The sequence below is a fragment of the Dreissena polymorpha genome, chromosome 4 (assembly GCF_020536995.1).
Source record: "Dreissena polymorpha isolate Duluth1 chromosome 4, UMN_Dpol_1.0, whole genome shotgun sequence".
NCBI lineage: Eukaryota > Metazoa > Mollusca > Bivalvia > Myida > Dreissenidae > Dreissena > Dreissena polymorpha.
In genome coordinates, this window is record NC_068358.1 from 125,859,763 (window position 1) to 125,872,908 (window position 13,146).

Sequence of the window (13,146 nt, forward strand, 5' to 3'; positions counted from 1 at the left end):
TAATAAGTTATCCGCAATTTAAAGGTTATAAATGAGAATTATATTAACCGAACGTCCTCCACTTTTCCGCGAAAACGTGACGTCACCACAACAATTACAATCAAATGACGTCGTTTTCATTCATAAAATGTGCGCGGACAATCAAAGTGACGTCACTTTAATCAACCGTTGGTATATCGGGGTAATAACCAACAGTAGTTTTCCTTCTTTGTATATAGAAAACAAGTAACGTGCCGTGGTAGAATTAAGAAATAATCGACGGGTAACCGTTGGTTATGGCGGTAATAACCAACGGTATGTAGTTCCGATGCGTAGGAATTAAACCACGAGGGTGTAGCCCGAGTGGTTTGATAACAAGCATCGGAACGGCATTCCGTTGGTTATTACGGCAATAACCAACGGTTACCCGTCGATTATTTCGATTCTAACACGATTTCATTAAAAAGTTATCCACGATTTAAAGGTTATAAATGAGAATTATATTAACCGAATGTCCTCCGCTTTTCCGCGAAAATGTGACGTCACCACAACAAGTAAAATCAAATGACGTCGCCTTCATTCATAAACCGTGCGAGGACAATCAAAGTGACGTCACTTTAAACACCCGTTGGTATATCGGGGTAATAACCAACAGTAGTTTTCCTTCTTTGTATATAGAAAACAAGTCACGTGCCGTGGTAGAATTGTATTTTCTCTTTGAAATCAAACCTCCTCTATATAAAATTTCAAAGTAAATTCATTATAAAATGTTCATCATCTACAAGACAGTTTTCACAGAAATGTTTAATAAGCTATGACTCTAGAGGAGGTTTGAATTCAAAAGAGAAAACACTATTATCGTTTAGACCTACGACCTTCTGTATCAGTTCCATCCATTCGCTGTTTCTCTTTCCTTGTCCAATCAAAAGACGTGTTACACCCACCATCAAAAGATGAAGCATTTAGCACAATAGGTAATTGACAGATCGGGGATGTTTGTACAAGGTGATAAGAAAACAATGCCTAGGGGCTTATCTCCAGTGGCGAGTAAATTAGCGCTAATCCCCTTGGGTATCAGGGGCAATAAAACACATCTGCACATTTGTATTGCAGGGAAGTGTACTTTGGGCCCTTTCATGTGATAAAATTTGCAGTAGGCCCATTATTAAAAAATCATAACTCGACAGCCAGCTGGGGGGGGGGGCGGGCCCCTGGGCCCAGTGCCTGGGTACGGGCCTGAACTGTGCAGATTAAATCGATTTAGATATTAACGACCCGTGTCAAGAAATGTGTTAATCAATATTTAACAAAGGTGAAGATTAGGTAAATTACGATATTAACGACCCGTGTCACGTAGATGTTAATAAGTATTTTAGGTGTTGATTAATTGATTAAATCATGGACTCAATTTTGAGACGAACCATAATTTGAGGCATATATATCAAAAACAACAACAACAACGACAACAACATTTATTAACTAATACACAAGTGTAACGACATGGATGATAATTATTTTGCAATTTGGTAATATTTATAAAAAATCATGCAATGGAAGAAGTTAACAAATATTTTACTGATTCATACCGTAAGATTTTTCCTTTTAACATCGATAATGATAGTTGTTATTAAATATATATTTTGAAAGATAAATGATTTCTATATATATCAGTGCTCCAGCTAGGCCTATATTGGAGGGCGCCGCGCCCTGCCCTCCCGAACCTCCGCCCTGCCCCCCCCCCCATTTTTACATATGATTATTCATAAATCTCTTATTACATTGTAATTACTTTAATCCTCATTGTAGACATTATATTTGAATGGTTTAATAATAATGGGAATAATACAATTATTTATAACATATAAATAAACATGCAATAGGAAGCATTCCAGAAACACCCGCGCGCTCGTACGTGCCCTTTTGACAAAATACTGCGCGTCGAAAGTGCCCTTTTGACCAAATACTGCGCGTCGAAAGTGCCCTTTTGACAAAAAAGCCCCCCTGCCCTTTTCAAATCCTAGCTGGAGCACTGTATATCTTAGATAATATAATCTTTGTATATTGGACATATTAATAAGAATAATATATATATACTTAGGTAATTACTTGAATTAGTCATATCGTACCCTGGTAAAAAAAACCATATAAGTTATGTTAGTCTATGCCAAAATAAAACTTTAATTGGTCAACTCGTACCTGCAATAAACATAAAAAAACATCTAATGCATGCAAACACCCATCGCAATTTGTTTCCATAAAGAAAAAATATTAAAAAGGTACGAGTTGACCAATCTGAAAAATGACTAAAGTACAAGTTGACCAAATCGGATAGAGTTGACTAGGGTACGAGTTGACTTAGGCACGAGTTGACTGGCATTCAATCCTGGTAAACAAAACAGTCTTTACGCACAATCTGAACGCTTCGGACAGTGGGCTACACCACACCGTCGCCGTCATGGCGGAATTGTCCGAGGATTCCCGATTGCTTTACGCAGTGTTGTTACTATCTTTTATAGCAAAGACCCGTCTTTGATTTATAGTATGGTCATCATGCAATACGCACTTCAATGATACCCCTGATGCGTGTTTTGTCATGCCGGTAACCTTCAAGTTAAAATGAGCTAATTAAACCCACTTAAATTATAAGCGTCTGTCGGTTAACATTTGCCAAAAAATACATCAACTTTCAATAGATTTTGTTTTATTTTTGAGTTTGTTGTTTACAGAGTGGGTATATTTTGAAGTGACAGTGTAAGTCTAAAAAGGAGTTATATATTCTTAAGTATGATTTTATTAGGAAAAATCATTAACAAGTAAAAAGCTGCACTAACTATGATACGAAACCAGGTTTTCACACTCAAAAGGCTGCCCCTTAACCACTCAGCCATCTGCCGTCATTTTATTTCATTAAAAATCCTCAAATACCCAGGTAATTGTTATTTATTAGAGATTAATCATCTTTTTAGCAATCCATAATTTTGCTTAACAATAGCATTTTAGTTTTCTGAATGTGTATAAACGGAAGTTAAAATAAGACATTACAAAATTTTAAATGAACCAAAGCTTTGTTTTGTTATTATGTTGATTAGGCATTTTTTGTCAGCTTCCGTCATCTTATTTCATAAAAAAAATTAATCATGTTTTAATAAATCCATAATTTTGCTTAAAAAATGCCTATTTGTTTTCTGAATGTCTATAAACTGAAGTTAAAATAAGACAAGCTTTGTTTTATTATTATGTTGATTATGCATATATGCATATTGTTTAAGTTATATGTGCATTTATCTATGACAACCGATAACAATAAAGCAAAATGTTTGTAACTTTGATATTTATTTTGAGCTTAGTGTATTATTCTAAAAACAAGTTCACTTCTAACAAAATTTTCTTTCTAGAAGAAAAGTTGTATATAATAGGAAGAAGAAAATTATTCTGTCAAAAAAGTTTGTACCAGGGGCAATTATATAACGTTTTAATGTCTCGCATTTGACCTTGAATTGTGACCACGATCTTTTACTTAGGGGATTCACGGACTCTAGATTACACGGATAAGAAACGGGACCGTTACGCCAAATATCTTGTTGTGTCTAAGTCACGTGACCGTGTCGTAACTATCGATCTTTTATCGAATCGCCGAGGTTATAAATTTGATGTACCCACTCACGTATTTTGTTAAATTATAGTTTCATTTCTAGACCGATTTTGGCAATTTATATATCATTAGAAAGCTTACGTAACGTAGTTTTCAGATATATAAACATATATTAAGTTTTTCCTCTGATTTCGGCAGCCCGGCGAGTTATAACTTTAACTTTTGCAAATATCATACCGTTTTGGAGTTTTAGAATCTAGATTTACGATTGACATGTTTGTACTTAATACCGATTTGTAGCGTTTATATTTAGAGTTCAGTTTTAAAAATTACATCTTGCTTAGGAGAATAGAATTCTGTATACGATAGAAAAAAAATTATTATAGTCAACGGAGTCAACGGTTATATTCAACGGGGAACCAGTTAACTTCCAACTATTGTGTAAACATAGTGTATTTTCACCTTAAAACAATATAAATATTAATATATTATATAATATTTATACATTTTGCGGTAAAAATCGCCTTTTGTTATAAAAATAGATAAAAAAATACATGTTAATATTTGAATTTTGCGTTTCATAAAATACTAACCGAATCTCGTTGTCTGGATAACAACGAGATGAATCTCTCAGACCGGAAGTTTGGAAGCTGTCAAATTAACACATTAACATTGAATGTATCTTAGATCTTTCAATTAAAGCGACCAAAAGGTATTTGGTATATGGGTGTCGTCTGTTTTTATAGAAAAGTGAATATTGTTGTTTTGGTAGTTTGCAGTAATAGTATATGTTAGTTTGATTTACGACGAAGCGAACAAAACCAGTTTAGGAAAACCCTCTGAGACTAGACATGTGAGAGTGGGTCTTATTCATCAAGTTAATGAGACACTGTGGACTTTCATCCAACATCATTTCAGAAACTTGAATCCTTTGCCTGACATATAATGTGGTTGGACTATCCACTCTAGATATGTAAAGCTGATTAAGAAAGTCTTATCTTAATTACATGTACTAGCCCGTTTGCCAGTTTGTGCTATTACCCCCTCTCATATGAATTACCCTCCCATATTCATCTTTAGCTTAATTTTTACTTGAAGATATAAAAAAGCTTGTGTTTTCATGTATTTTCAATGTTTGACAGTTTGTTTGTGGCATGTTATGAATAAATTAGATCATACATGTACCAGCATTGAACAAAACAGCTATACAAAAGCAGGTTACAGTACACTCCACGCGTTTTCCCCAATTTCCCTCCATACTCCGCGGGTTTCGACCTGGAGGGAGATTAAGAAAATCCCGCTTTACGCGGCGTTTGCATGATTTTGGACTCGGCGGTTAACGATCGGCAAAACTGATAAGCCGACGCGGCGGCCCTCGGCGTTGGCAACGCGGGGGAAACTCCGCGTTTTACGAGATAACGATCAATTAAATTTTGTTTGACTTCCTGATTTTCAAATAAAATTACATTTATTACAAGTACATGCATCAGGCTTTTTCCGCCCTATGCCACGGGTCCGAAATTCGGCCCCATTCCCAATGCAAATCTGTTTGTTTTTTTCCCAATTGAAAAAAAAATTCCCAATTAAAAAAAAAAAAAAAAAAAAAAAATTAATGGCTTCTTTGAAATATAAGAAACACTGTTTTAAATAATTTACATGCGATAATTTTTCCCAATTGAGCCAATTTTGCGATTAATTTTTTTCCCAAAATGGGGTTTTTCACGACGCGAAATTCCCAAAATTCCAGTGTGGCATTTTCCCAAAATGGAGCGGAAAAAGCCTGTGCATGTACATGTAGTATAATATTTACCATTAAAAAAAAAACAACCAAGATAGATCAATCCCGACGTGGTTGTAGAAGTAGTTGTTGTATAGAAAACTCGTTGATTTACGACACACAAAACGTCGTCCTTTAACTAATACTTACCAATTAATATAAACACAGTTTGCAACATTGTTTTTATTTTGATAATTTAATGCAAAGTTTTTATGTTAGCAGGTGATTTTCTATACTGAACATGTATACCCTAAAAATCTCGCAAATCGGTGTGAATTGACAGTTTGACGTAATCAAAGAAAAGCCGCTTCCTGTCTACAGGCAAAACTTACTCAAGTAAACACGTTCAACGAATGCATAAGGAATGGTTTTAATTGTCGGAACAAAGTCAATTCTCTGCTCGCTAATTCATTGATTTTCTCTTTGTTTGTAGGTTATTCCATTGATTGCTAAAAGGTGGTAACTATTGAGTTGATAATACATTTAATATTCACAGTTGTATTCTTGTTGCGTCGACATTCTAAACAATGTTTACCAGTAATTATGGACCAAATCGGCATTGTGACATTCACACATGGTAATCCCTTTTGTCAAAACACCGCAGACAGCAGTCTACACAATAGGTCAGTAGACAAGCTTTGCGTGTTTTCATAACGTCAAACACTTAAAATCCTGTTCCGCCTAGATGTCTTCTTTAATCAGTTTACTATACAATTAGTGTTTAAATAATTACTCTACTAAAATACCGTAACGATAAAGATTCGGCGTGTTTGATTTGAAATTATTTTAGAGGAAATATCAACTTATACGCGAAATAATTTCGTTAATAAATACCAATGAAACTTTTAACCGAAATCAACAAAATTCAATGTCCTCTGCGTTACAAAGTTTGTATCAAAAAAATCAATTCACCACAGAATACACGCACACTTTGCAGGGGTATACATTGTACCTTGACCTTGTACATTGCAGCATAATTTTCGCGCGCTTTTGTCGGGAAATATACATGACTGTATATTGGAAGCATTTGTAAACGTCGTGTTAACAATTAAAAATCGTAGTGTGTTTCGGATTACGAATTATTATTCTCATTTGGAAATTTTACGAAACATTTGTTCTTGTGTCATATGTGTTATGATTTAAATATTAATTTATCAAATGTATTATATTAGACTAATTCATATTGTAGACGTACCTGTGAATTAAAAACATAATTTTTATACGTATTAATTTCTATACAATTATCTTTTTTATACATGTACTACAGTATTGAAACAATTTATTATAACAATGTTTTTATTTTTTGGCATGCCCAGTAGCACACTGCTAACGCGGCGTTGCGCGGCGATCACTGATAAGAACGAAAAGTGTCTGCATTTACCGACTAGCCTAAAGTAATACACGCCGCGGGAATTAGCGAACGGGGCGTAACGCCGAGCGTTTTATCGAGTTCACCTCGCTCTTCCAACGCCGCGTGAACACTCGCTAGCAGAAAAAAACCCGCGGAGGGAGCGCGTTTTTTGGGGAAAACGCGTGGAGTGTACTGTAATAAACAGTTTTGAGTTCAAAAACAGCTAGGTTAATGTACTCTTTTAAAACCTTAATAAATGTTTGTACCTTTTATATCTGACGATTTGCTTTTCATTTATTGAAGCTCATAGTTGTTAATCCACTTTTATCGTCCTCTCAAAATATACTAAACATTAACGTACATTTATTTTTCCTTAGCTTTTTTCTTGTTGTCTCTGAGGTCTACAGAAACATCACAATTCACAGCAGGCTTTTCCCTAGGAATTATTCCAGACACAGAGGCAAGGCAGCATAGAAGGCTGCTGGAGCAAAGTGAATACTAACTTGTAACTTCTTTTTTTTTTTAAACTGTCGGCCTATTCAAATTTGAAATATGCACTTCTTCAGATCTATTAATCCTAACCACATTCTTTTATTACCTTAATTTATATATATATTTAACATGTATATATTTCCTTTAATTCATATACACAGATCCTTTTCGTGTGTTTCAAATTATCCTTGATTGGCTGAAAAGTTATGGAGCGGAAACGATTGACAGCATCATGTCAAATTTAGATAGAATGGGAGGGTGGCATGCGCCATGATGTTAAACTTTGTTTGAATGTTGGGAAAGTCTTGTTATTGTTTGAAGCACTAATAAAACATAAATTACAATCTTGTGATAAGAAACATTGTTTTACAATATGTGTGTGGCATATTATGAGTGTCACATTAATTACTAATCCGATTAGCTCTGTTGAGTTGTTGTATTTCATTTGTCTTTTCAAACTCAACAGAGTATAACAAATTATGTTGCTATATTGCTTGCATAACATTGGCACCATTTCTAGTGAAAATGTTTATTTCAATAAACCAAGGAAAGAATTCACTTAAACAGGTATAGGCCTAAAATATAATAACGATGACCCATCATTAACTGAAAGTGTGTTCGTTGGTCTGACAAGGTATCATAATGGGTGGGACAAATGTCTCACAGCTGATGAAAACTTTGTAACATATTCTATAGTTTTGAGACACAATGTTATAAAAGTTAAAATATTAATCATAAATATGAATAACTTTATAGCTTAAATTTTAACCAAGTAATTTGCATATAAATTGTGTAATGTAATTTTTGTGTCATCTAATTTGTGACACTGTCTCCTTTAAGTTTTTTATGAGAACTTTCAAAAAAAAAAATTCAATGGGTTTAAACATCATGGAATGCCAAAAAAAGGTTGTCTGAACACTTAGTGTCCGAAAACTTTGAGTAATAACGGTACCTTAAATTCTTGAAAACAGATAAAATTTGATTTTTCTTAAATTAATGTGTTCACTTAATATCAGTGGTTAAATTGAAATATAGGGAGGTTGTATGGTACTTTAGTATTTTAATTCTGGTAAAAATTTTGTATAAATGTTTTAGTGTTTATGAACAATATATATCTGTAATGTAGTAGGTAAACCAGACCTCATTTTCTTCTATTTTTTCTCAGGTGCAGTGATTCCAGTATGAGCATACAGAAGTCATGCAACAAGACTAATTTATGATGTCACATGGTATGTTTATTTTGTTGTATCTCTATACATGTAGTTGTTTTTATAATGCTTGTAGGAGTTCTTATGCTGAAAACAACTACCTCTGTTAGCAAGTAAAATGCGTATTTACAGCGATTTTTATACGCCCGTCTATGACGGGACGTATTATGGTATACCCCGCGTCCGTCTGTCCGTCCGTCCGTCTGTTAATGTCGTACGCTACGTCAAATATCCTTTGACAGATTTTCTTCAAATTTTAACACAATCTTAATATTGATAAACCCTGATCCCCTTTCGTTTTTGACGGAATTCTGAATTGTCGTTCCAGAGTTATGGGACTTTGTTCGTCAAAATTTCGTGATTTCATTGAATGTCCTACTGTAGCTCAAATATCCTTCGATGGATTTTTTTCAAATTTCAACACAATCTTAATATTGATAAACCCTGATCCCCTTTCGTTTTTGACGGAATTCTGAATTGTCGTTCCAGAGTTATGGGACTTTGTTCGTCAAAATTTCGTGATTTCATTGAATGTCCTACTGTAGCTCAAATATCCTTCGATGGATTTTTTTCAAATTTCAACACAATCTTAATATTGATAAACCCTGATCCCCTTTCGTTTTTGACGGAATTCTGAATTGTCGTTCCAGAGTTATGGGACTTTGTTCGTCAAAATTTCGTGATTTCATTGAATGTCCTACTGTAGCTCAAATATCCTTCGATGGATTTTTTTTTTTTTTTTTTAGTATCCCTGAAAAATTGAACAAGGTGAGCTTTTTTCTATTCCGATTGTACACTACCACTTACCCATCTACATTTCTCTTTTATTATTGGTCAAAATATCTATAACAGGTTTACTTCAACTCCATATCCTCTAAAGAAATGCATACATATACTCAAAAAAAGATATGGTATGAATGTCAAGGAGACGGCGCTCCATGCTCATGTACTTATAAAATAAACCATGTATTCAAATACAAATAAACTGAAGTAAAAAAATGATTCAAAGGGTTATTTATTACCTTACTACTTCATTGGCGAACGACGGGCGTATCATGCGCTCATGGCGCAGCTGTTTATTTTTTTTGCCCAATTGGGAAAAGTACTGATATCAGTCCAATTGAGAAAATTGTGTGCGAAAAAACCTATAAATTTGGAAAATTTGCGTCTGGCAGTCTTCATTTTGGGAAATTGGTGTTTTGTATGCCGCCGAAGGAGGGCATATAGTGATCGGACTGTCCGTCTGTCCGTCACACTTTGAATTTAGGTTTCGAAAAAAGCTCATAACTTCTATGCCCCTTGAGCTATCACCTTCATATTTGGTATGCATGTTTATATGGACAAGGTCTTTCCATACGCACACAAATTTTGACCCTTGTGGCTTTGACCTTGAATTTAGGGTCCGCATTTAGGTTTCAAAATCTGTGTTTAGGTTTCGAAAAATTCTCAAAACTTCTATGTCTCTTAAGATATAACCTTCATATTTGGTATACATGTGTAAATGGACAATGCCTTTCCGTACGCACAAAAAATTTGACCTCTGTGACCTTGACCTTAAACTTAGGGTCCGCATTAAGGTTTCAAAATCAGAGTTTAGGTTTCGAAAAATGCTCATAACTTCTATGTCCCTTGAGATATAACCTTTATATTTGGTATGCATGTGATAATGGACAAGGTCTTTCCATACGGCGCACACAAATTTTGACCCCTGTGACCTTGACCTTGAACTTAGATCTGCGTTTAGGTTTCAAAATCTTCGTTTAGGTTTTCGAAAAATGCTCATAACTTCTATCAAGCGTTTATAGGGGGCATAAGTCATCCTATGGTGACAGCTCTTGTTGTTATCATGGTCCCAAATACTTAACAATTGTTGATAACTAAATGTTGTCAAGTTGTGAATATTTTATTTTTTTATTTCAATTTTTTAGTTTTATTCAATTTTGATGGCAATTGAGAATTTTGTATTTTTTTTGTATTTGGGAAAGTGCCTTTTTCCGGTGTAACACCTTATTAGTTGTTAAAGAACTTCAGCATCTTATACTATTAATTGATTATTTTTAATAAAAATAAGTCAAGTAAGCCATACTGCCACCATATTTTGTGCAAGGGTCTCTAAATCTATCTGCCCGCCCATTCGTCAAGGGTGTTCCCATTACAAGTCCTGTCAAGAAAAAGGCATATAAAAACCTATGATATTAAAGTAAGGGTGCGTATAATTAATGATCAAAAACGAGTGTCACTTCACCAAAAATTGTGCCAGTTTACAGTTACCCATGCTGCAATTAATCACCGAACAGCCCAGTCCAGCAGGTGGAGTTGCTTCACATAGTAAAATCTATATTACCAAATGGAAACGTGCTCTTAGCCTTTCCTATGAAATGATGTCATAAAGGATCAATTAAATACTCTGCGCAACAGGAAATGCTTACAGCTTAAGGTCTTTAAGGTGTACAGAATTCATTGAATCTTCACCATACTTTCTGGAAATGTTTGTTGATATTAAATAAAGGCCAAGGCAAAATAACCAGCCAATTCATTAATGACTACATAGACTGAAGACCCATTGTCATTTATTTGTACAAAAAATGTGAAATGCTTCTTTTCTGCTCTCTTACTTGCAGAGTTTATTAAATTGAGTTTTTACCAAACTGTATAGATACATTTGTTGACATAAAAGGGAAGCAGAGTTTGTTAGCTGGCATAATTGCACGTGTCACTTCAGAGATTGTGCCCTTTGTTTATTAATAAAATGTGGAATACGCAGATTTTGCTGTCATGTTTGTACAATTGTCTTTGAATCTGCAACAAACTTTCTTCAATGTTCGACTAGTTTGTTAATATAAAATAGAGCCAATTTCAATAGCCAGCCAATTTGCACAAGGAACTTAAGAGTTAGTGCCCTTTGTTTGCACACAGAAAATGCTCACCATACTTTTTCTGGAATGTTTCTTTACATAAAATGGAACCCAAGTTCGATATACAGCCAACATGCACAAGTTTTTTATGCCCCCGGATCGAATGATCGGGGGTATATTGTTTTTGGCCTGTCTGTCTGTCATTGTATGTGTGTGTCTGTCATTGTATGTGTTTGTGTGTCTGTCCCAAAACTTTAACCTTGGTCATAACATTTGCAATATTGAAGAAAGCAACTTGATATTTGGCATGCCATCCTTCAAGGTCAAAAGTCTAATATATGGCTTCAAAGCGGCGCAGTTGAGGGCATTGTGTTTAACAAACACAGCTCTTGTTTATTACATGACCATGTTTAAGACTTAAAGAAGGCCATCTGACTGAAGAGATTAGCTTTAGGGTTTGTTAGTCTGCTGTAGACAACATAGTACATGAATTTATAAAATACACATGCATAGAGGGATGTTTATATTCCGCTATTGTTTTCCCAATAGTGACTGACACACAATAGACATCTGCACTAAACCAAAAAAAGCTATGTGGCACCTATACTTTTTGGGGTAGTTTCTTTGCATAACAGTTGAATATTCAAATCGTAAAGTTTGAATCAAATATTCAACCGATTTACAAATATTCGTTACCTTCCCTTGTTTTAACTAAGGATTATCACCCAAACCACCTATGATTAACTTAAATAAAAAGTTTGTGTCATCATGCATTCGAGTTATTAGAGTGTGTTGACTTGACAGGTATTGTCTTGCCATGAATGTTAAGCTGTGCTTACCAGGTTTCTTTGCACATAAATTTTTTATAACACTTGATTAAAATGGTTTGCTTGGCTTTTAAGGATTGCTCTTGTGAAATTGTATACAGGGAAATGTGTTTCATAGTTACTTATGTTTTGCTTTGAATGCGTTAGTCATTTGCCAGAGGAATGTTACATACATTCCTGTCGCAAAAAGTCCATATTTACTGGGGCATTGGGTCTTTGTTGCAAAGGGAGAAAACTAGACAATGAATCATTATTTCCTGTTGGATATTATAGAGTTGCCAAACCTTCGTCATGAATTCTCAAGAAACATAGTGTCACAAAAGTCAGTGCAAATTTTGTAAAAAAACATGAAGATTTTTCCTGTAACATGTATGTTCTAAATGTTTTAATGTACATTATGTAATATTAATTCAATTAAAAATGACTAATAGTTTGATACGATTGTTGATAATTTAAATGACCAGCCAACTTTCCATATTTTTAAATAAAATCGGTAGATTATGAGCTTGTTTTGTATGGAAACTAGAAATCATGGTTGTTATTAATTGTATTAATGTTAGAAAGATTTAGATGTTTAATGTTTAAATGTTTTAGATCATGCTGTTTCAGTTTGAATTTTATTAGACTGTTATACTTTAACCCATTTATGCCAAGTGGACTCTCCCATCCTTCTACATTGGATCAATTTATTTCCAAAATTAGGGATGTCTAGTATATTTATTTCTATATTTAGATTATTTCTTACAGAAATTCCTTTAGGCAAAAAGCGTAGACACAGATGAGACTCCGCATCATGCGGCGTCTCATCTGGGTCTACGCTGTTTGTAAAGGCCTTTTTCTAGATGCTAGGCATTAATGGGTTAAATGCAGAGGAACATTTGGGTTATGTTGTTTCAATATGTTCGTGTCATTTAACCCTTTCAGTGCGGGAACCGAATTTTAAAGGCTTTTGCAAACAGTTTGGGTCCAGATGAGACGCCACAGAACGTGGCGTCTCATCAGGATCCAAACTGTTTGCTATTCTGATAGTATTCTTTGAAAAAAATCGAAGAAAATGCTAATTTT

At 34.4% G+C, this 13,146-nt stretch overlaps 2 protein-coding genes across 3 annotated transcripts in view; both read left to right on the forward strand.

The window, feature by feature from the left end:
• Positions 1-13,146, forward strand: part of LOC127876051 (ubinuclein-2-like) — a 145,589-nt gene that overhangs the window by 60,544 nt on the left and 71,899 nt on the right. The window lies entirely within an intron of this gene.
• Positions 4,213-13,146, forward strand: part of LOC127876052 (amyloid beta precursor protein binding family B member 2-like) — an 85,142-nt gene continuing 76,208 nt past the window's right edge. Inside the window, exons 1-2 of one of the 2 annotated variants that reach the window (XM_052420902.1) lie at positions 4,213-4,283; positions 8,357-8,420. In XM_052420902.1, the coding sequence (XP_052276862.1) occupies positions 8,408-8,420 (13 nt within the window). In that variant the 5' untranslated portion in view covers positions 4,213-4,283; positions 8,357-8,407. Of the gene's footprint in view, positions 4,284-8,356; positions 8,421-13,146 lie in introns of those variants that run through there. The other variant, XM_052420903.1, reaches the window with a different exon arrangement.